Source organism: Megalobrama amblycephala, linkage group LG4 (assembly GCF_018812025.1).
Source record: "Megalobrama amblycephala isolate DHTTF-2021 linkage group LG4, ASM1881202v1, whole genome shotgun sequence".
Lineage (NCBI taxonomy): Eukaryota > Metazoa > Chordata > Actinopteri > Cypriniformes > Xenocyprididae > Megalobrama > Megalobrama amblycephala.
Genome location: NC_063047.1, coordinates 46708892 through 46731996, shown reverse-complemented (window position 1 = coordinate 46731996; position 23105 = coordinate 46708892). Strand labels below are relative to the sequence as shown.

The following is a 23105-nucleotide window of genomic DNA, read 5'->3' as shown; positions in this document are numbered from 1 at the left end:
AATTAATATGTAACGGTGCATATATTTATTGGAATGTTGCTTTCTAGAGTACACTTTTCTAGCTGACTAATGAGTCTATGGTCATTGAATATGTTTTTCTGAGGTAAATGTGACATTGTTTACAAGCTGTTTTACATCTTTCTGAGGTTGAAAAACTGATTGAGCGATTACGCAAGACATGATAAGAATCGATATCGGTTCGTAAAAATGAGAATCGATTAAAATCAAGAAATCGATATTTTTTACTCAGCCCTAGTTTTTAGGGGCTTTTGAAAACGGTTACAAAGTGCAAGTTTTCGAAAACAATACCATTATAGTCTCTGTTTAAACTACAAAAATGTGAATTTGTGAAAATTGTGGCGGTGTCATGCGCATGTGTATGATGTGATCAATCTATAGGTGTGTAATGTTTCTTTACAAAGTGACATCGCCAACTACTGGCCTGGCATGAAAAATACAGTGTTTTTAATAGTTTTCGTGGATCCGTGTGAACAGGGATCATTTTGACAGCACTGACGTCTGTACGTGAAAAAAGCAAAATATTTTTTTTCCCTTTTTTAATATATTGTTGTCATATAAACACACCCTAAATGTATATCCTTATCCATGGAGTGATTCATGGGTACAGTTACATCTTATTTATAGGCCTATTTGTAATGAATGGAGTACATGACAGTTCATATTTAATATTTTCAATTTACAATATTAATCTTAAATGCTGTTAGTTTCGGTGTCTTGTCTAACCACATGGAAGAACGAATGAGACTTGAGTAAATTACTGCTTTCATTTTTGTGACGCTTCTTGAATGAAGCTATGATATTACTTCAAAAGACTTGGAATACAGTCCATGAGTTTGTTGTAAAAATCTGCCACATGCCTTCTGCCCTCCGATTGGCAGTTCATACTCTTTTAGCAAGTAAAACCCCTTTTATGATAATTCCAAACATATTTACAATTAAAACTACAGAGATTTTATCATAAAAGACCATTTACATATCATCTTACTAAGACATATCATTAGGTGGTGTAATGAGGGTGAGTAAATGATGACAAAATGGCTTTAAATTGATTACATTACGAAAATGTGCATAATGAACCAATTAGTATAAAAAGCAGCACTGGCAGAGCAGTAATCACATCGGGCTTTGTTGAATCACCAGTGCAGTCCCATTGAGATGCTCAAAGTAGGACAGGTTACATAAGGATACCATGCACACCAGCATGACTTGGACATTCAGAGGCATGTTTTAACAAGCGTACAAACAAATAAAATACATGTGTCTAATGGTAGAGGGGGTTTTTAAGCTTGCTGCCCTTGATGTGACCTGTAAGTGAATGTAGACCTCATGGCTGTTTGACTGCTGACACCTAATACTAGATGTTTGCCTGCCTTTATGCAAGAAACACAAATCAAGACACAGCTTAAGTTTGCATATCACTGAACACTGGGGGTAAAGTAAATGTTTAAACATTGCAGAACAAACATTATTAAAGGATTAGTTCACTTTCAAATTAAATTTTCCTGATAATTTACTCGCCCCCATGTCACGCAAGATGTTCATGTCTTTCTTCAGTCGAAAAGAAATTAAGGTTTTTGATGAAAACATTCCAGGATTATTCTCCTTATAGTGGACTTCAATGGAGCCCAAACTGTTGAAATTTTATACGTTTTAACCATAAATGCTGATCTTGAACTAGCTCTCTTGTTCTTCTCTATATGAATTCCAGCAGTGTAGACACTGCTAAGTGTAATACTGCCCTCCACAGGTCAAAGTTTGAACTAAATTGTCATATACAATATGCTAGTGCAAGTATATAACAATTAGTTAAAACTTTGACCTGAGGAGGGCAGTAATACACTTAGAAGTGTCTACACTGCCAGAATTCTAATAGAGAAGAAGAATAGAGCTAGTTCAAGATGAGTATTTATGGTTAAAATGTGTAATATATATATATTTATTTATTTTTAGAAAATGAGCGATGGTTTCTCTAGATAAGACCCTTATTCCTCATCTGGGATCATGTAGAACGCTTTAAAGCTGCAATGAAACTGTAATTTTGACCTTCAACCGTTTGGGGTCCATTGAAGTCCACTATAAGAAGAAAAATCCTGGAATGTTTTCATCAAAAACCTTAATTTCTTTTCGACTGAAGAAAGAAAGACATGAACATCTTGGATGACATGGGGGTGAGTAAATTATCAGGAAATTTTAATTTGAAAGTGAACTAATACTTTAATCACCATTTTGCCCAAAAGACAAAATGTATGTGAACACGTTCTGGTTAGTGGTTTGTGTGAACTGACACTAAAATCACCTCGTCAATAATTGTAAAAATGTCTCAGAAAGTTAAGTTTGAGGCTTTATTAGTAAGAGTTCAGTTATTTGGGGTCCATTGTATTCATTTTTTATGTTCATGTGATAGAGATTATTAGCAGCTAAATAAGTTAGCTAAATGGCATTTGACTACAGCAATCTTATATGTGGAAGAAAATAGTAACTTACCCATTGAAATTAAGCATTTTAGACTATTTAATGAAAGATAAATTAGAAGCAGTGTAGCTGAGGCTCTCGGTTAGCGTGATGACAACACGAGTAACCGTCAAAAGTGGGTTCATTAGGCCATCCTAATCTTGGATGGAGATCACAGCGTATCGCGGGGTAAAGAGACAACAGTTGATGGAAAATGATCAGGAAATGGTGACTGACCTTCTCGGCAGATACGTCGATGGCAGACTGATTGTAAAAAGACGTAACGGTTTTGGACCGCTCCCGAGCCAGTTCAGAGTAACTGGACATGGACGATGTGGATCTAAATCTTTTGTCGATGCCATGTAGTGTTACTCCGGTAGACTGCGGAGCGGCTGCTTTGGCTGAAGCGTATAAAAAGAACCTGGTTACGCTCATCCTGGAGCCGCCGCTGCCCAACAGCTCCATGGCCTGGCCCGTCACGCGTCCCCGCATTTTACGCCGCTAAAGCAAATAACAAAAAAATCAATTCCTTGTCTGTAACGTTAGTTTATACGTGCACAAAGGCATGTCTCTGGCACCATCACATCGCTAGATGTGAAAATACCGTCTCTTGTGGTGTTTATCCGAAGACACTTGTGATCAGCCAATCAGCGATCAGAGGAGGCGGGGCTTTTGGGTCATCACGTCCTCAGCAGCAACGGAAAGCCAATGAGTCACGCGCAGCAAGGACAATGAGACAGAGCCAGCGCAGCCGTGACTGGGAACAGCGCGTACTTCCTTTGACTACACCACATATTTTCATAGATTATATCATATTTTTTTTATTGTGTAATCCGCATTAACATTAAAAAAGAAACTATACTTTATATATTATGATAGAAATGTATGTATAAATACATTCTAGTTTCTGTTTAAATGACCAACACCCATTAGCAGACTTGGCTTTGTTTGACAAGAAGCAGAGAGTGGGGTAAATTGTGTCACGTTTTCCTTAAAGGTATAGTTCACCCCCAAATAAAAGAAGTTTCTTCATTTAAAGGAACACTCCACTGTTTTTGAAAATAGGTGAATTTTCCTACTTCCCCAGAGTTAAACAGTTGAGTTTTACCGTTTTCGAATCCATTCAGCCGATCTCCGGGTTGGTGGTGCCACTTTTAGCATAGCTTAGCATAGTTCATTGAATCTGATTAGACCGTTAGCATCTCGCTCAAAAATGACCAAAGAGTTTTGATATTTTTCCAATTTAAAACTTGACTCTTCTGTAGTTACATTGTGTACTAAGACTGATGGAAAATGAAAAGTTGCGATATAGGCCAATATGGCTAAGGACTATACTCTCATTCAGGCGTAATAATCAAGGAACTTTGCTGCCGTACCATGGGTGCAGCAGGTGTAATGATATTACGCAGCGACTGTGACCGCCTGTTTGCACAGGGAGCGTGCCTTGCAACCATGGAGACACTTGTAAGAGACGCTGCGTAATATCATTGCGCCTGCTGCACCCATGGTACGGCAACTCTTCATTTTCCGTCGGTCTTAGTACACAATGTAACTACAGAAGAGTCAAGTTTTAAATAGGAAAAATATCAAAACTCTTTGGTCATTTTTGAGCGAGATGCTAACGGTCTAATCAGATTCAATGAACTATGCTAAGCTATGCTAAAAGTGGCACCACCAACCCGGAGATCGGCTGAATGGATTCGAAAATGGTAAAACTCAACTGTTTAACTCTAGGGGAGTTGGACAATGAGCCTATTTTCAAAAAAAAAGTGGAGTGTTCCTTTAAATACCATGCGGTGTTAAAAACTGTGCTTGTTTATTTTTTCTGTGAACTCTTATCTCAATCACTATTTACTTTCATTGTATGGAAAAAAAAGATGCAAAGTGAATGGTGATAGGCTGTCAGTCATTGTCATTCTGTTTAACATCTCCTTTTGTGTTACACTAAAGCAAATAAATCCTGCAACATTATGGTGAGTAATTAGTGAGGGAGAATCATTCCCTTTTAGTTGTCAGCAAGCGGAAATGAGAAAGAAATGAAAGTAAAATCAATATTCCAAAAATAGTTCACCCAAAAATGAAAATTCTGCCATTAATTAATAACCCTTATGTCGTTCCAGACCCGTAAGACTTTTGCTATTCTTCGGAACGCAAATTACAATCTTTTTCATGATCTGAGAGATTTCTGTCCCTCCATAGACAGCTTATGCAACTGAAACTTCAAAAACTTTAAAACGTTCGTAAAGAGATCGAAAAACTAATCCATATGGATTGAGCGGTTTAGTCCAAATTTTCTGAAGAGACTTTATATGATGAACAGATTTAATTTAGGCTTTTATTCACATATAAACATTTAACATATATTTGTGTTCCAAAGATGAACGAAAGTAATATGGGTTTGGAACAGCATGAGGGTGAGTAATTACAGACAGTATTTTAATTTTTGGGTGAACTAACTCTTTAAAATAAGACATCTATATAGGGCTGGGCGATATATCGCATGTGATTGTCACGCGCATTTCGTCAGTATGCCGCTCGATTTGAAAGCAGGTGATGGCGATTTAGCGGTAATCAGGGAACCGGCTTTACTGACTAAATGCGCGTGACAATCACATGCGATATATCGCCCAGCCCTACAACTATACCATAAATCGCACTTCAAAAAAATTGTCCAGTAACACAAGTTGCCTCACATAATGTAAAAGGCTAAATTGAATCTCTAGGGAATAAGTGAAGTAAAGAAATAAATGCAATCCCATCCCAAAGTCTAATTTTGCTGCACATTTCCATAAACCAGTTAAAGAAATACTCCACCCAAAAAGGGATGGTGAGCTCTAGCATCAGTTGTGAGTAAAGTCAAAAAGTGAGAAAGTAAATGATGAGAAAATTTTATTTTTGGGGTGGAGTATCCCTTTAAGAAATATTTTTATTAGTATATTTGTAAAATCTCAATCACAGGAAGCAATATATAATGAGATTTTTCTAAATACATGTTCACATGGCGAAAATTATGAAAAAAAAAAAAAAGCATAATTAACTCAAATCTGATATGAATGCCTTTTATAAATATAAATCTGGAACTACTGAGAAACCACCAAAATATTGATCCACTTCAAAAGATAGACCTCTAAATAAACTTAATCACCCTGCAACAAATTTCAGAGCTTCTAGAATATTTTAAGTTGTAAAGTGAGTTAGAAATACAAAGTTTAGCGTATGGCTTGAGCAGGTAGGTAGGCTGCAGTATGTAATGATTGTACTAAGAGGGCAGTCTCCCTCCCAAACTCAACAGCACCCTACATTTTTATTATATCTATGGTAAAATAATGAAGTGCAGCACACCTGACTGAGAGCTGTAGAAGCAGAAATCAGACAGCACCATTCATTTTTGTTACACATAGTTCCAGACCAATCAATCTGCCACAGCAACTTGTGTATATGTGCATCAATTCAGCAACTAGTCAGACTGTGAACATGTCCTACAACTAAGTGTGAAGCATGAATGAGTCATGTAAATAAGATAATGGTGTATGACACCAGTTTATTCATTAAAACAAAAATATAACAAGTCCTGTTTTGAATAATGTCATTCTTTTCTGACAATATTTCTCTGAAATGAAAGGGACAAAGAACCAAGTCCACTCCAAAGGGAGTTATCCTCTATATCCTGAGTTTTCTTCTGGGAATGTCAACATCACAATATTCCTCTTAAATAATTCCCGCCCAAGGCAAACGAAAAAAAGTTGTGTTAGTAATATGCCAAAACTCGTGGTTATAGTAAGGGGCGTGACATTTCTGAAACGCGCTCAAAGCGACTGACCAATGTCAACACTCTTGTCCAGTTGACCAATCAGAGCACACTGTGCTTTTCAGAAGGAGGGGCTTCATAGAGACAGGAACTAAACAGGGCTGCCCTTCTCAAATGCATCATGAGCTAAGCTGATCTTAGAGCCCATTGGTGCCAAAAAATTAAAAAAGATAATGTTATTCTTTGAACATTCAATAAAAAAAAAAAAACAATTCTAGTAGACCCCAAAAACAAAATCAAGAAAAAGGGCATAATAGGTCCCTTTTAATATATATATTTTTAGACAACATAAAAAAAGGGGGGAAAAAAAAAACACTCAAATGTTTTGAAATCATGAATGAGTATGTAACAACAATTGCCTTTCACCTACTAAAACTCGTAAAAGTGGAACAGGGACAAATTTACATGATGGCTAAATTAGTCTTTCTCTGTCTCTTTGAGACAATAAGTCTTAAAAACAGGTGAAGTCTTCATTTTCTTTATAACTCTGGCTTTCCTCACACAATCATGATCTCAATTCAAGTCCAGTTCAGAAATGCAAAGCAATAAAGAGAAATACTGCCAGCAGCTGAACATCTCAGTGATTCTCTCTCTTCCAAACCACGGCCATGTTCTTGTCAGTAAGAGCAACCAAGTACTGTAGATCAGGATCCATGGCAATGCTGTTAATAGAAGGCCCCTCTAATGTACCCTTTCCAGCTCTAACCGGTGACGGCCACTCCAGCACCTGAAATAACACGAGCGAGAGAGGAAAATGAGACCCAGGAGCTCTCTATACAAACATGAACAACAATCACTCCTCTAGAGTTAACATGTTGACACTTTCTTAAAGGATTTAGTGTGTGTCTATACTGTAGCTAACAGGATTATTTTACTGAGAGATAATGCCGCATTATTTGGAGTGGATTACCATCTTTTCTGCATGACAGAAAATGGCTAAATAAATAAATAAAACAAAACTGTACTGAAACAAAACGCTGTAAAAAGTGGTAACCTGCAATTGATACCTTAAAGAGCTATGGTTTCCTAGATTAACCCATAAACATTTATTTTGTTGGTATAAAATAATGCGTTTAGGTTGATTCAGCGATATTAAATAATATTTCTGACTTTGAATAAAACTAGTCTATTAGGATGCCATAATTTTTAGTTTACCATTTTTTTCAGTGCATGCCCTAAAAGATTATCATTAAATCTGTTCCGTATCGCTCACCCACAGTGGTTAACTCACCTCAGTGGCTGAGATCGTTTTTCCACTCTTGAAGTTTTCCATCATGGTGTCTGTGATATGGTACATCCATAGTCTGCCTTGCTCATCCCCACACACCACATAACTATAACCTACAAGAAAAAACAATCACACATCAGTTTTGCCTTCAAATTTTCTAAATATCTGCATACAAATGCATACACACCTCTCCAGTGATTGGTGCATTATTAATGAGCACTGCCCAGACAGATTCTGCATATTTATATTGACACAAGAAAAATGTAAAAAAGATTTTTCTTTTTTTTGCCCCTATATTTGCCCATGACATTTAGTACACACGACATGGATACCTGGACAGGTGCCTAGAGACAGGTATGGGACATCGGTGCTGGACCACTGCAGCTCTGCCAGAACAACAGCTGCCACCTCTTTCTTTCTGCCATTCCAAGATGCACGCGTAGCACTCCAGCTCCACAGGTAGATAGAGCCCTGCATGTGGCTCTTGGATGCTATGAGGAAAAATGACAACCATCATTATCGCCTTTAATATCAGAACTAAGGCCATAAAACGTGTTAAAGGGATAGTTCACCCAAAAATTAAGAATTCAAAATGTTCATAAAGAGATTGTAAAAAAATCCACATTAATCGAGTGCTTTAATTGGTTAGTTCACCCCAAAATTAAACAAAAGGGTAAAACTTTACAATAAGGTTCATTAGTCAAACATTAATGTATTAACTAACATGAACTAACCATGAGCAATACATTTGTTACTGTATTTACTAATCTTCATTAACGTTAGTTAATAAAAATACAGTTGTTCATTGTTTGTTCATTAACTAATGTTAACAAGATTTTAATAATGTATTAGTAAATGTTGAAATTAACATTAACAGAGATTAATAATATGAATCATATAAAGCGATCGTGTCTCTTCAGATCACTTGGATTAAACTGCTGGATTTGTTTTACAATCTCTTTATGAACTTTTTGAATAGTCAGAGTTTTGGGTGAATAGACTTTCAATAAGACAGAATCTCTCAGATTTCATCAAAAAGGTGTACCAAAGAAGAACGAAAGTCTTACGTGTTTGGAACGACATGAGGGTGAGTAAATGATGACAGAATTTTTGGGTGAAATATCCCTTTAAGAGTCACTTTCAAAAAGAATAAGCCTAGCCTTATACTAGGCACAATTGTCAATGGAAAATGTACTGGTACAAAATGTCCAGAAAAAAAGACGACCTTGAAGAAATGATCAGTAGCATTAAAATTATATATATTGAGTGAATAATAACAACAACAACAATTCTTAAAGTGCATATTGCAGGTTTAACATTTTTTTCGAGATGAATATATAACCTTGTACAAAAATACCATATAAAAAGGTACTGCAGGGTTTAAAAATGTTTTGCGAGATATAAGGGCATTAATTTAGTAGATAAAGTGACGGTCTCTTTAAAAACCGCTTTTTTTTTCAGCGTCGCGTCATTTTACGTCACTACAGGGAGATGTTCGCAGAGCTCTGTGTTGATTCAGTGCAGAATATATTGGTATTTAGCAACAGCGGCCGTGAATCAGTGTGTTTTCGGTAGTTTTTGTATTCTATTTATCATCGTAATGGTAAATTATTGTGTTTGTGGAGGTTGCACAAACTTCAGCCTGTCAGGACATCGAGTACAGAGGTTTACTAACAAGAAAAACTACGCTGCTATCTTCTGTGCCGGGGTTTGTTTTGTGCAGGTGAAGAGACGGGACTTCACTTCTGCATCTGCGCCGAAAAACGCGCTCATTTTAGACTGGAGGATTATCATCCTGGCGATATGATGGAGTTCAACATTGTAATACTTCTGTAAATGATTATATTAAATGAATAAACTTACATACGCTATGCTTCTTCACCGTTTTTACTTGAATCAATTTCAACACTGATGAATACAAATTATGTACACATGCATACAGTCTCACACTCACACAAAACAGTTTTGAATGATGTGCTGGTAATGTAAATACTCCAATTTCATGCATGCCATGTATGTAAACTTATATATACATTCAAGTTCACACAACTACATAATCACGGCGTCATATGCATCCTCACACAATCAGTGAATGGGCACGGAATAAACTCATAACACAGAATTAATGAATAAAGGATAACATGAAATACATACAGTAAGTTAACACTATATGTTTGGCCGCCGGCGGGAGACATGATCACGGATCCGTCAGAGATGCAGCTCGATGAAGACTTACGGTGCACATTTTAAGTTTTGTGTATGATTATTACATTTGCTAACTACCAAATCAGGTTATATCGGCTATATCAAGTAACGTTAGTGTGGACGGATATTAACGTGTGTGACATACGCTTGATCAAAGTTTATTCGTTTCTGTTATTAGTAATCAGTTAGGCCTACTCCTAGATGACCAATAGCTTTGCTATTGCCTGATTCATGTTAATAATCTATACAATATTGTGATCTGAGCACATGTCGTTAACTTACGTTATATCTATAAGCTAACACCGGTCTCGGCCCTGTTCTCCACTGCTTCTCCTCACACAACAGCTCAATTTGTCTCTTTTGACCGTTATTCTGTCTAATTCTGGCCTGTCCCTGCTCTCTTGACCACATAGCAGGCTAATTGTATGGCTGTGATTAGTTATATGAGTATAAATAAGCATTTACAATTTCCTCAGCATCCGAACTGTCATTGCGATCCATTGTTTTCCTATAGTTTATATTGATTGCGTTCCCTTCAGTGACGTCAAGTCCGATTTGGCATTTTTCAGATGCGGAAGTAAAATTCTCTCACAAAAAACGACTCCAGAAGCCTATGTAGTGAATTTATGCGTGTTTTTTCAAGAAAATCTATTTCATACATTATTTTTCTACACATTGAATCACTAAAGCTCTAACCTGCAATATGCCCTTTAATCTTTTAAATATATAATTATTAAAGAAATAATAATAATAATTCATATATAATCCATCTTTAAATATACATTAAAATAAACATTATATATTAAATATATAATTTGGTCAACTAGTCTTATATTTTCGTTATTGTTTACTCACCCACTATATCATCTGAGAGGAAGCTCAGTCCGTCAATAGTCCGGTACGTGTTTTTCTTGTCTTTTTTCTTGTAAACTGGAAACACAATCTCCATCTCCTCATTTCTGGAAAAAAAAAACAAAAAAAAAAAACAAGACAGATTTTTTTTCTTTGAGGTGATAATATCTGAACTGATGGAGAACGCAAACCTCTTCTGTGTGTTTTTACTGAGCTCGATGTCAAAGACACACAGCCCGTCATCACAGGCCGAGAGGAGGTGCGTGTCTGGAGACGTGGGGAGCAGAGAGAGATGCAGAGGAGTGGAGCACGTCTCCAGGACTAGCAGCTTACTGTGGGTCATTTAAAAAAAAACAACAGTTATGGAAAAGTGTGTTAGAGTTTAAAAATGCTTTTGAACATAGATGCAGGACATTTTAGCATTACTAAATGCAGTATTACAAAATGACTGAAAAATAAATTATAAATAACCTGATTTTAAAGTTGTAATCACGATCCAGTCCACCAATGTCCCACAAAAAGATCTTATTTTCATACGTTCCAGCTGTAAATAGAAACAAAGTGATTTTTAGTTAAGTCTATATAGCTCAAATAAGTTCTCATTAGAGTCTCATTAGGGGCTTTCGCACCAGGTAGTTATAGGTAGAAAGTTATTAACTCAGATATAGGAACTAGCAACCAGGGCGGTCCAGAGAGAACTAAATGTTACTCTAGGGCAGGGATAGGCAACATCGGTCCTAAAGAGATTGCAGAGATTAGCTCCAACCCTAATCAAACACACATGAACAAGCTAATCAATGTCTTCAGGATTACCAAGGCTACAGGCTAAACTCTGCAGGACAGCGGCTTTCCAGGACTGGCGTTGTCTACCCCTGCTCTAGGGCCATTATCCTGATTGCATTTGCACCACCAGTAGGAACTCTGAAGTAATTTATGCTGGCCAACAGCTACGTCATTTAAAAGGGACACTCCACTTTTTTTGAAAATAGGCTCATTTTTCAACTCTCCTAGAGTTAAACAGTTTAGTTTTACCATTTTTCTAATCCATTCAGCTGATCTCCGGGTCTGGCGGTACCACTTTTAGCATAGCTTAGCATAGTTCATTGAATCTGATTAGACCGTTAGCATCTCGCTCAAAAATGACCAAAGAGTTTCGATATTTTTCCAATATAAAACTTGACTCTTCTGTAGTAACATCGTGTACTAAGGCCGACGGAAAATGAAAAGTTGCGATTTTCTAGGCCGACATGGCTAGGAACTATACTCTCATTCCGGCGTAATAATCAAGGAACTTTGCTGCCGTACCATAGTTGCAGCAGGCGCAATGATATTACGCAACTTTTCATTTTCCGTCAGTCTTAGTACACAATGTAACTACAGAAGAGTCAAGTTTTAAATAGGAAAAAAATGCAAAACTCTTTTGAGCAAGATGCTAACGGTCTAATCAGATTAAATGAACTATGCTAAGGTATGCTAAAAGTGATACCGCCAGACCCGGAGATCGGCTGAATGGATTCGAAAACGGTAAAACGCAACTGTTTAAGTTGGAAAAGTTGGAAATATTAAGTTGGGAGTTGGAAAATGAGCCTATTTTCAAAAAAAAGTGGAGCGTTCCTTTAAGCGCGGCATTCAACAATGTCAACAACTCTGTAGTGTAAAGGTTGTCAGTCCATCTACACTGCGTTCCAAATTATTATGCAAGAGGCATATCAGTAAGATTTCAGTACAATAAACATTCAGATTTTAGTTTTTCTAAGAAAATGTTTGTTTGTTTATTTATCCATGTCTTTTTAGATAACTGGTATCAATCTCAGACAAAATAATTTGCCAGATCTATGGAAACCCTACTTAGAGGTTGTTCCACATTATTAAGCAAGTCACAGTTCTCATGAAATATGAGGAGGAAGAAAGATCTTTTTGAAGATGAAAAGCATGAAATGGTGCAATGTCGTGTAAAAGGCATGAAAACAACTAATATTGTGTGAAAACTGAATGGAGATTATCGAATTATCATAAGATTTGTGAGTGATTTAGAGCACAGCAGAACTCGGTCAGATAAAGGCATATTGGGGAAAGTTCCTGTCAAAAAAATGTATTGTATTAAAAGGGCAGCTATAAAAAAAGCCAGTGTTGAGCAGCAAACAGGTATTTGAAGCTGCTGGTGCCTCTGGAGTCTCAAGAAACTCTCCATGCAGACTGGCAGTCGTGCTTAAAGATGCATTTCAGCCACTCCAAACCAAACCTCACAAAGAGAAACATTTACAGTGGGTTTAGAAATACATGAAGACTCATTTTAAAATAGTTTTATTCACTGACTAATGCCGTACTACAATGGATGGTCTAAATGGATGGATTTCTGGATGGTTGGTGAATGGCCACCATGTTCCAACAAGACTGCGACGTCAGCAAGGAGCTGGTGGGTGATGATTTGGGCTGGAATACTGGGAAGTGAGATGGAGGGTATTAAAATGACTTTTGCAAGATATGTGAAGTTCATAACTGGCCATTTTCAGCTATGGTATAAAAAGGAGGATAGTGCATAGTACAATGCACTATTGTGCAATGCACTATGCACTATCCCATGCTGCAAAAAAACACCACAGCAATAAAACTGTTTGAAAATGTATTTCTACACCCACTGTAAATGTTTCTCTTTGTGAGGTTTGGTTAGTGGTGTCTAAAATGCATCTTTACGCACAACTGCCAGCCTGCATGGAGAGCTTCTTGAGACTCCAGAGACACCAGCAGCTTCAAATACCTGTTTGCTGCTCAACACTGGCTTTTTTTATAGCTGCCCTTTTAATACAATAATTTTTTTTGATAGGAACTTTCATTAATAAGCCTTTATCTGACTGAGTTCTGCTGTGCTCTAAATCACTCAAAAATCTTATGATAATTCAATAATTTCCATTCAGTTTCACACAATATTAGTTGTTCTCATGCCTTTTGCACGACATTGCACCATTTCATGCTTTTCATCTTCAGAAAGATCTTTCTTCCTCCCCATATTGCATGAGAACTGTGACTTGCTTAATAATGTGGAACAACCTCTAAGTAGGGTTTCCATAGATCTGGCAAATTATTTTGTCTGAGATTGATACCAGTTATCTAAAAAGACATGGATAAATAAATAAACAAACAAACATTTTCTTAGAAAAACTAAAATCTGAATGTTTATTGTACTGAAATTTTACTGATATGTCAATTGCATAATAATTTGGAACGCAGTGTATTGTTGTTTTCCATGTTTGTGGAGCAAGAATTGTGACAGAACAACTGTCCCTAAAATAGCCACCTTTGCCAGGTTTTTGTCTGGAGTAGGTGTGAGAGGCACCATAACAACCAGTATTGGTGGCGCATGATGAGGCACACCTTAAGTAAATGAAGCCTCGTCACCGCTGCTGTTAAGTACTGAGAGCACCTCTCCTTGCGAGACCGACCTTTTTTCCTCGTGCAAGAATGCTGGTGTCCTTGTAAGCTTAAGAGCCCTGAGCAGGAAGTGGGCTGCCCTGCCCCTCAAACGCTGCGGGGAAGCTGAGCCACTACAGAAGCCGCCGCTGCTCACGCCCTGGACTGGAGAGGCGAGCACATGTGGCCGTTGGACCCTGTCTCCTTTTACATGGGCCGAATCCCCTCAACACTCCCTGCCTTCACGTCTCCCAGTCACAGCGAGGACACCAGATACCCTGTTTATTTGGACACTTTACTCCCCTTATGATTTTTATGTTTTAGGTTAATAAATGCCTCTCTGAGGCCTGACGCCACACTCACTGTCTGTCATTTGCTCTTCCCGCCACAGTATATGTAAACTCTGTGCTTACATGGCTTTTAAAAAATGTTAGGTGCCAGTGTTTCATAGGGCATGTGTTCGGGCAATCAACGTACACTTACATCTCTGGTAGTTCCTATTCTGCTGGATTAGACCCTACTCTAAAGTAGGAGCCTATTTAGTCCCCCAAAAGGCGTTTCTATAACTAAAATCGTTTCCCAGTTCCTGCAGTGGGAATACACCAAAAAGTGTGTGCTTTCACCATTAGTTATAGGAACTATGAAATTCTCTGGTGTGAAAGCCCCGTATTAACTGCTAGTATTAACCGTATTAATTGTATTAACTGCTAGTTTCACTTACTGAAGAGAAAGCTAACGTTGCGTGGACTGAAGCGCATAATGGAAATGGCACGTCGACTGACGCGAAACTCTCCGAACGCCAGGTTGACTCGGGGATGGATGAGCTTTACAAGACCCCTCTTTCCACCAGCAGCCAGGATATTGCAGGGTCGGGTAGAGCCACCGGTCCTGGACATCAGCACAGTGGACCATGCTAGTGAGAAGAACTCCTACAAGACAACAGGGAATGCAAAAGTGAATTTACAGGCATTGGATGCAAATGTAGAATATTGCTTTTAAAGGGATAGTTCACCCAAAAATAAAATTTCTGTCATTAATTACTCACCCTCTTGTCATTCCAAACCCACAAGACCTTCGTTCATCTTCAGAACACAAATAAAGGTATTTTTGATCCGAGGGTTTCTGACCCATACATAGGCAGCAACCTCATTGCACCTTTTAAGGCCCAGAAAGGTATTAAAGATATCGTTAAAATAGTCCATGTGACTAAAGCCGTTCAACCTTAATGTTATGAAGTATTCTCGTCGCTTTATGACTTTAAGGTATTGACATTAAGGTATTTTACTATTGTCTTTACTACCTTTCTGGACCATGAATGTGGTAATTGCGTTGCTTTTTATGGGTGATAAAATAACCTCTCGGATTTCATTAAAAATATCTTAATTTGTATTCCGTAGGTGAACGAAGGACTTCGTGACTGTGTTTGGAATGACATGAGTGTGAGTACTTAATGACAGAAATTTCATTTTGGGGTTAAATAACCCTTTAACTCTTGAGAAACAGGCTAGGTTGGATTCTGTGACATCAAACCAAAGAAAATGGAAATAGATTTGTCAGTGGCTAATATGTTCAGAATGGAATACAGTACTGTGTATTATTTTAAAAAATAGTATATGGAACAGTAGGCATTATGCAAACATTTCAACTGTAGTAGTGCAGTCCAGTTTATCTTGAAAATACTGAGTCACTAAATGTTAAAATCATGCTTTAAAAAAATAGATAGTCCCACTTTAACTACTATATACTAACATTTAAATTAAGAATTTGATACAATGCATTTAGTGTACATACACGTTTTTACATCGTACTTCTATTTAAAAATACCTGCATGTAATTACAGCTGTTATTAATTTCTGTAATTACACTAATAATTACACTGTTGACCCATCCCTTACACCTTAACCCACCCTTAAACCTATTCATACACTAAACCTGTCCCTAAACTTACCCGTATCCCACCTCAATAGCAGCAAAAGTGTTTTGCAATTCAATATGAACACAATAAGTACATTGTGCTACTATATTTTACTTTTTTTAATGCAACTACATAGTAGTTAAGGACACCTACTTATAAAGTATATAACAAAATATATCAAGTATATATACAAATAATCAGTATTGGTTTTAAAAAATCTCTCTATATATTCACTACAAATGGATATAGTTGAACGCATTGCATCGTGGGAAAATATTTCTCATAGTCTGCTCTGTTGAATACTGAATTGTTTGGCAAATTCACTCAGGTATTTAATGCAAATGGAATATTTGTATACTGTGCACATGTGCATACTGTATAATGCAGAAATAGCAGAACTGAGGTATGATTTTCTGAATAGCCAGTGTGAAAACTAATACACCAAAGCCACCTGGTGGTAAGAGACGGTATCGTACAGAACTTCTACACACTCACCTCACCAGGAACCTTGTATTTCTTCAGCACATGTCCTGACTCACAGTCAATCACACACAAAGTTTCCCCTCCACATGTGGCAACGGTCCGAGAGCCACCTCTGACATCTAACAGATTAAAAGCAATGCCAGACGTCTAAGATCAAAAACACATTCAAGCATACAGCCGATTTAATTTAATTCAATCAATCACATGACAGCGCTCACCACCACCACTGCATTCCAGCGGGGGCTCAAAGGCACAGGCCCAAAGCTGGGTGCTGAAGTCGTCTGGACTGTCCTGTCGACTGTGACACTGCAGGACATGGAACGGCTGCAGACTCACCGGCTCCTGTAACGGCAGGGGAGAGAGACGCACATTAACGATGCGCTAATGACCGTGTGATGAGCAATCAACAGTAAACAGAAGCAACAACAGAAATCCACAACTTAAGAGTGATTCAGTGACAATAGACATGCAAATACAATAATCTGGCGCAATAAGGAAACTGTTTAGACCAAAACCATTGTCAGAAATGGTTGATAGAAAGTTCAAAACAACAAATAGGAGTGTCTGAGTCTGAGAAAAAAGAAAGGATTTTTTTTATATAGTTTACAATACATGTTTTGTATTCATGTTCAAAAACATTTACATCACTTTCAAGAAATTTTATTTAATTTAATGAAAATTTCATGCAGTTTAAGTAAAAAGTAACTGTAATACCATATTTTCATTACACCTTGATAAATATTTTACAACAAATATCTTATATTATTTATGTATAAATAAATATCATTAAATGCGGGGCTGTGCCACATGATATTTAACAACTGAATCAAACTATCTGATATTTTAAAAGACTTGGCATAGCAAGAGGGTCAGCAGGGCTCCTCTCTATGATACAATTTCTAGTTTTATGTTGTTGCTTTTTTCCTGCATGTTGGTCACTTTAATTTGGCATAGAAAAGTTCTGAAGACCTTGAATATTTTTATTTTATGTCCCCAAAAACATAAAAATGAGTTAGAATTCAGCATGTTTTTAATTTCTCATCATAGAAGATGTATATTCAAATCCTTTAAATGAGTCCTATTATGCTTTTTTACATTTGCAAAGTATTTTTGCATACTGCAAAGTTACAAAGAACAAAGTCACTCCAAACGGAGTTATTCTCTATATCAGTGCGCACTGTTTCTGAACTCCCTGAAACGATTGTAGTCCTAAATTTTCTTCCGTGAATGAACACGTTACGATATTCCCCGTTTAAACAATTCTCGCCCAAGGCATATGCAAAAAAAGGAGTCGAGGCGTGGTTGAGTTGGATTAATAGTGTGTTAAAACTCTCAGTTACAGTAAGGGGTGTGACATTTCCCAAACACGCTCGAAGTGGTTGACCAATCACAACACACTGGTCCAGCTGACCAATCAGAGCACACTGTGTATTTTGGAAGGAGGGGCTTCATAGAGACTAAACAGAGCGTTACTGACAGACTGGGAAGAGAGGTGCAGCAACAATGTTAAATATGTGAAAAATAAGGTGTTTTAATATGTATTCAAGCATGAAAACCTATTCTAGTAGACCCCAAAACAATTAATAGGCATATTAGGTTCCCTTTAATAAATTAACAGATACAAAAAAAAGCGTCATGTCTTTGACCCACCTGAGGAACTCGGAGTTTGACTCTGGTAGTTTTCCGAGGCGTGTCAGCAGTGGTCTGTTTGCTTTGTTGAGCTGTAGTCTGATCTTTAGCCGTTTTCCTTGGGCTCTCACATTTCGCCGGCCTTGATGTGGGCATAGAGATGCCAGGGCTCTTAGATGCTTTTCTGGGGCTTTCAGTTTTGCTAACAACGTTCTGAGAAATATTTTCCAGGCGGCTTGATTTCCTTGGACTTCCCTCTGGAGTGTCCACATTGGTCATTCTGGCATGCTTTCTGGGGCTGGACAATATAGGGTCAGTTTTCTGTGGAGTGCTCAGCACTCGAGTGGATTTTCGTGGACTAGGCTCAGCCGGAGCTGCACTCGCCAAGTGACTTGACTTTCGTGGACTGGCCTCTGCAGACACCTCGGTGTTGTTTCGGGTTCTTTTCTGAGGACTTGTGACACTGTTACCACCAAGATCACAAGCCTTTCTCTCTGCAGGAGTCTGTGTAATGTAAAAAAAAACAGGTTTCCTAAACATGACATTAACCTGGGATGGGAAAATCATTTAAAAGCCTACAGTATCATCTTTAAATGATCAACATGAAGAAAACTTTGCAAAAAAACCCTGTTTTACACAATCTACAACATGCCTTCTGTCGTCTGATTGATATTTCAAACTTTATTAGCAAGTAAAAGGCCTTTTAGTTTAATTCTAAAAACGTCCACCTTCATGTCATGGCACACATGTCTTTTTGCTGTGAAATCTTCACTGTGTTTTTAATAAAGTAAACATAAAAAAAAAAAAAAAAGATTTAACACTTACTGGACTGAAACAACTTAGTTTGGCTTGATTATCCATACATCATTTTATACAAAAATCATTTTAAAATGCAAGTTTTTAGACTTTTGAGGAACATTTTTTGAGGAACATTTTTTGAGGAACATTTTTTGAGGAACATATGTTTTGCCCCCACAATAAAAACTACAGAACTTTGACCATACAGAGAGATACAGAGTGTCAACTTATTTTTTGGCCATATAAATATCAGCAACTGCACCAAATTGCATATTTCTGCTCAGATTGGGATGCTGAATACATATGTGTGTGAGAGATTTTTTATTTAAAGGTGCCCTAGAACCAGTTTTCACAAGATGTAATATAAGTCTAAGGTGTCCCCTGAATGTGTCTGTGAAGTTTCAGCTCAAAATACCCCATAGATTTTTTTAAATAAATTTTTTTAACTGCCTATTTTGGGGCATCATTAACTATGCACCGATTCAGGCTGCGGCCCCTTTAAATCACACACTCCCTGCCCCCCGAGCTCTCAACTATAAAACAGTGCATTTACAAAGTTCACACAGCTAATATAACCCTCAAATGGATCTTTACAAGATGTTCGTCCTGCATGCTGCATGCATACATTGGATCATGTAAGTACAGTATTTATTTGGATGTTTACATTTGATTCTGAATGAATTTGATAGTGCTCAGTGGCTAAAGCTAACATTACACACTGTTGGAGAGATTTATAAAGAATGAAGTTGTGTTTATGAATTATACAGACTGCAAGTGTTTAAAAATGAAAATAGCGACGGCTCTTGTCTCCGTGAATACAGTAAGAAACGATGGTAACAGTACATTAGCAACATGCTAATAAAACATTTAGAAAGACAATTCACAAATATCACTAAAAACATGGGCTGGCATATGCAAATATTGGGGGCGTACATATTAATGATCCCGACTGTTACGTAACAGTCGGTGTTATGTTGAGATTCACCTGTTTTCCGGAGGTCTTTTAAACAAATGAGATTTACATAAGAAGGAGGAAGCAATGGAGTTTGAAACTCAATGTATGTCTTTTCCATGTACAGAACTGAAAGGTAAATTCAATTATTGATTCTAGGGCACCTTTAATATTTTGTCAAAGGGTTCAATAAACTGTACCATTTTAAAAATTTGATTGGCTTTACATCGAAGAACTATGCCAATGGCTTTACCTCATTCTCCTTTGTTGGAGTTATGTCTGTGACTTTGCTTCCTTCTTCACTGCACGTCAGTGACTTCAAATATTCCTTTGCAATCATTTCAAGCTAAAAAAAAGCAGAAGTAAAATGAGTTAAAATGCAACCACAGTAAAGACGCAATATAAATGCTTTATTAATGTAAAAATCTGCATCAGGACCAAGTGAACGCAAAGAACAGCTAGAGTACCGACCCTCCACTTCGTGTAATCACTCAAGGAACTGGGGCCATATTTGATTTGGCTTTGCACAGCATTAACAAAACTCTTCTCCACAGCAGCCAGACTTTGTTGGGGATCAGGGACAGTGAAGCTTCGTTCCCACAAACCAATCACCTGAAGGCGATCAAAAAACATTCAAGAAATAAGATTGCAATTTCATAAGATCCTTAAAAACATGCAAACTAAATTAACAATAACAAAAATCAGACAGAAATATCACATGGATGAAAGTGATATGAATAAGTGGAAAAGTCAGTTCTCACTCTCTTCCTGAGGATCTCAGTGCTGCCATGGCGAATATGATGGGCCGTAGAGCTGATATCCTTCCCGTTGAACATCCTCAGTTTAGGTAACAGGAAGATCACTTTGTGTTCATCGTTGACCTTAAAAACATTAAACAATTCATAAAGAGAGCAAGATTCATAGCGTCTACAAACGCCACTGATGATGCTTTAGATTTAAAATAAATATGATGTTTGAATATCAAAGTGTGATTCTCACTGTGAGGTAGAGGTTGTCCTCTAGTCTAAGCTCTTCGATGTTTCTCAGGGCTTCCAGTGACGTCACATCCTCCATATCATTGTTTGAGCAGTTCAGGATCTTCAGGCAGGGCAGACAGAGGCCTTTGGGAATCTCCTGCAACATGTTCCCAGACAAATCCAACTGCTCTAGACGACACAGTTTAGATAGCAGAGGCACAGGCAGATCCTCGCTCTTCAGACCCATGCGTGACAGACTGAACAGAACAGAGAATACATGCATATATCAGATAATATAATTGAAACAATTCAGCTTTTAACCTAAGGGCATTCAAATAGTCCAAATAGGTCAAATTAAATTTTTTAATGTTTTTGATATAAGTCTCTTATGCTCACCAAGGCTAAATGTATTTGATTTATTTGAAAATACAGTAAAAACAGTAATATTATTACATTTTAAAACATCCGTTTTCCATTTTAATATAATTTAAAATGCAATTTATTCCTGTGATGCAAAGCTGCATTTTCAGCATCTTTACTCCAGTCTTCAGTGTCACATGATCCTTCAGAAATCATTCTAATATGCTGATTTAGTGCTCAGTAATTATTGGTGCTCAATTATTAATAATGGTTCTTATTAATATCAATGTTGAAAACAGTTTTTGCTGCTTGATATTTTTGTGGAAACCGTGATACATTTTTTTCAGGATTCTTTGATTTCAAAAGAACATTTATTTGAAATCTTTTGTAACATTATAAATGTCTTTACTGTCACTTGAATCAATTTAACAGACACTTGCTGAATAAAAGTATTAATTTCTATTTATATAAATATATATATAGAGAGAGAGAGAGAGAAATTAATACTTTTATTCAGTCTGTTAAATTGATTCAAGTGACAGTAAAGACATTTATATATATATATTTTTCAACTTGCAACATTGATTATAATAAGAAATGTTTCTTGGTAACCAAATCAGCTTATTATAATAATTTCTAAAGGATCATGTTACACTGAAGACTGGAGTAATGATGCTGAAAATTCAGCTTTGCATCACAGAAATTAATTACATTTAATAATACATTTTAAATTGTAATAATATTTCACAATATTATTATTTTTTACTGTATTTTTGCTCAAATAAATGATTGGTGAGCATAAGAGACTTTCAAAAACATTGTAAAACTTTTGACTGACAGACCAAAACACATCACAGTTTGCCTTGAAATCACAAAATAACTTTCTTACTTGAGGGTCTTGATCTGGTCCAGTTTGTTTGTCTTTGGAGAGCTTTTCTCCAGCAGTATCTTCTCTGTTATCTTCGCCATGGCTGCAGTGAAAGTGTGAGTATTGTGTTTAATCAGACCTTATAAAGGTGGGCTGTAATGACTGCAGGTTTCAGAGACTTTGTAAATCTCCTGCTATTGGCTATTTAGGTGTCAGAAACTTGTATTGTTATGTAATGTTACAGGACAAGTGGTCAATTCACACCCTATGGGGCTCTGAACACAGGAGATTGTCGTGAAACTTTTGTAGAGACTACAGAGCGACATCATTTGCATTGCTCAAATACTGAAAAATGTAAACAAAGAAAAAATGTCATAATTCCCAAAGAAAAGTTAAAAATATAAACTAATCAAAAGTTAAAAAGGTTTAAACCCTATGGTTTAGAATCACATATTACTCACAGAAAGCAATATTATTGGTAAAATCATGCTGAAAGCAATGATACATATTCAAATTGTGTATGTTTCCGTAATAACGTATTTGTTAACTGACTGCTAAACTCCTCACTGCACATGCTTGTTCATTGTGCGGTTGACTTTAGTTTTATCAAATAAAGGTTATGTTTTACAGACGGTGGAGATTTACACAGCTTACCTCTAACATGCGGGGTCAGTAATCCTTAAATGTACAATACACGCGGTCATGTGGATTAGAACGTCAGATAGTTTTCCCGGGAAAATACAAATGAACTTTGACCAGCTTTGACGTAGAAGTTGGTTTTGGCGTCATCATTCCGCCATATTGAGTGTGGCACTGTAGTCAGAAAAACTGAACGTGCAGTTATGACTGGGAAAAAAGTAACATTTCAAGCACACTTATAACATAAATATAAACCAGCGAATCTCCACCAGTGGGCAAACTTTATTATTATTTATTAAACATGTCCATTTACATTGCACTGTTTTACTGTGCATATTTGCACTGGTTACATTTGTTTAAATTGTACATTTTCGTATGTGTGTGCACTTGAATGAGACTAAATTTCGTTGTACAGCTGTACAATGACAATAAAGGTTTTCTATTCTTCTACACTGCGTTCCAAATTATTATGCAAGAGACAAATCAGTAAGATTTCTGTACAATAAACATT

The 23105-nt window shown here is 36.9% G+C and overlaps 2 protein-coding genes across 2 annotated transcripts in view; both read right to left on the bottom strand.

Moving 5' to 3' along the window:
• Positions 1 to 3114, bottom strand: part of bckdk (branched chain ketoacid dehydrogenase kinase) — a 30969-nt gene extending 27855 nt beyond the window's left edge. Inside the window, exon 1 of the mRNA XM_048189605.1 lies at positions 2710 to 3114. Within this exon, the coding sequence (XP_048045562.1) occupies positions 2710 to 2964 (255 nt within the window). The 5' untranslated portion in view covers positions 2965 to 3114. The remainder of the gene's footprint in view (positions 1 to 2709) is intronic.
• A 2874-nt stretch (positions 3115 to 5988) lies between these two features.
• lrwd1 (leucine-rich repeats and WD repeat domain containing 1) lies at positions 5989 to 22760 on the bottom strand. The gene is made up of 16 exons (XM_048189604.1): positions 22610 to 22760; positions 21977 to 22058; positions 20750 to 20984; positions 20512 to 20631; positions 20222 to 20362; positions 20004 to 20096; positions 18022 to 18504; positions 16590 to 16713; positions 16384 to 16490; positions 14695 to 14902; positions 11037 to 11109; positions 10757 to 10897; positions 10569 to 10672; positions 7841 to 7999; positions 7512 to 7621; positions 5989 to 7007 (listed from the first exon to the last, which is right to left on the bottom strand). Exons 2-16 carry the CDS (start codon positions 22054 to 22056, stop codon positions 6858 to 6860), a joined length of 2328 nt encoding a protein of 775 aa, XP_048045561.1. The 5' UTR covers positions 22057 to 22058; positions 22610 to 22760; the 3' UTR covers positions 5989 to 6857.
• Between the last annotated feature and the right edge of the window lie 345 nt (positions 22761 to 23105).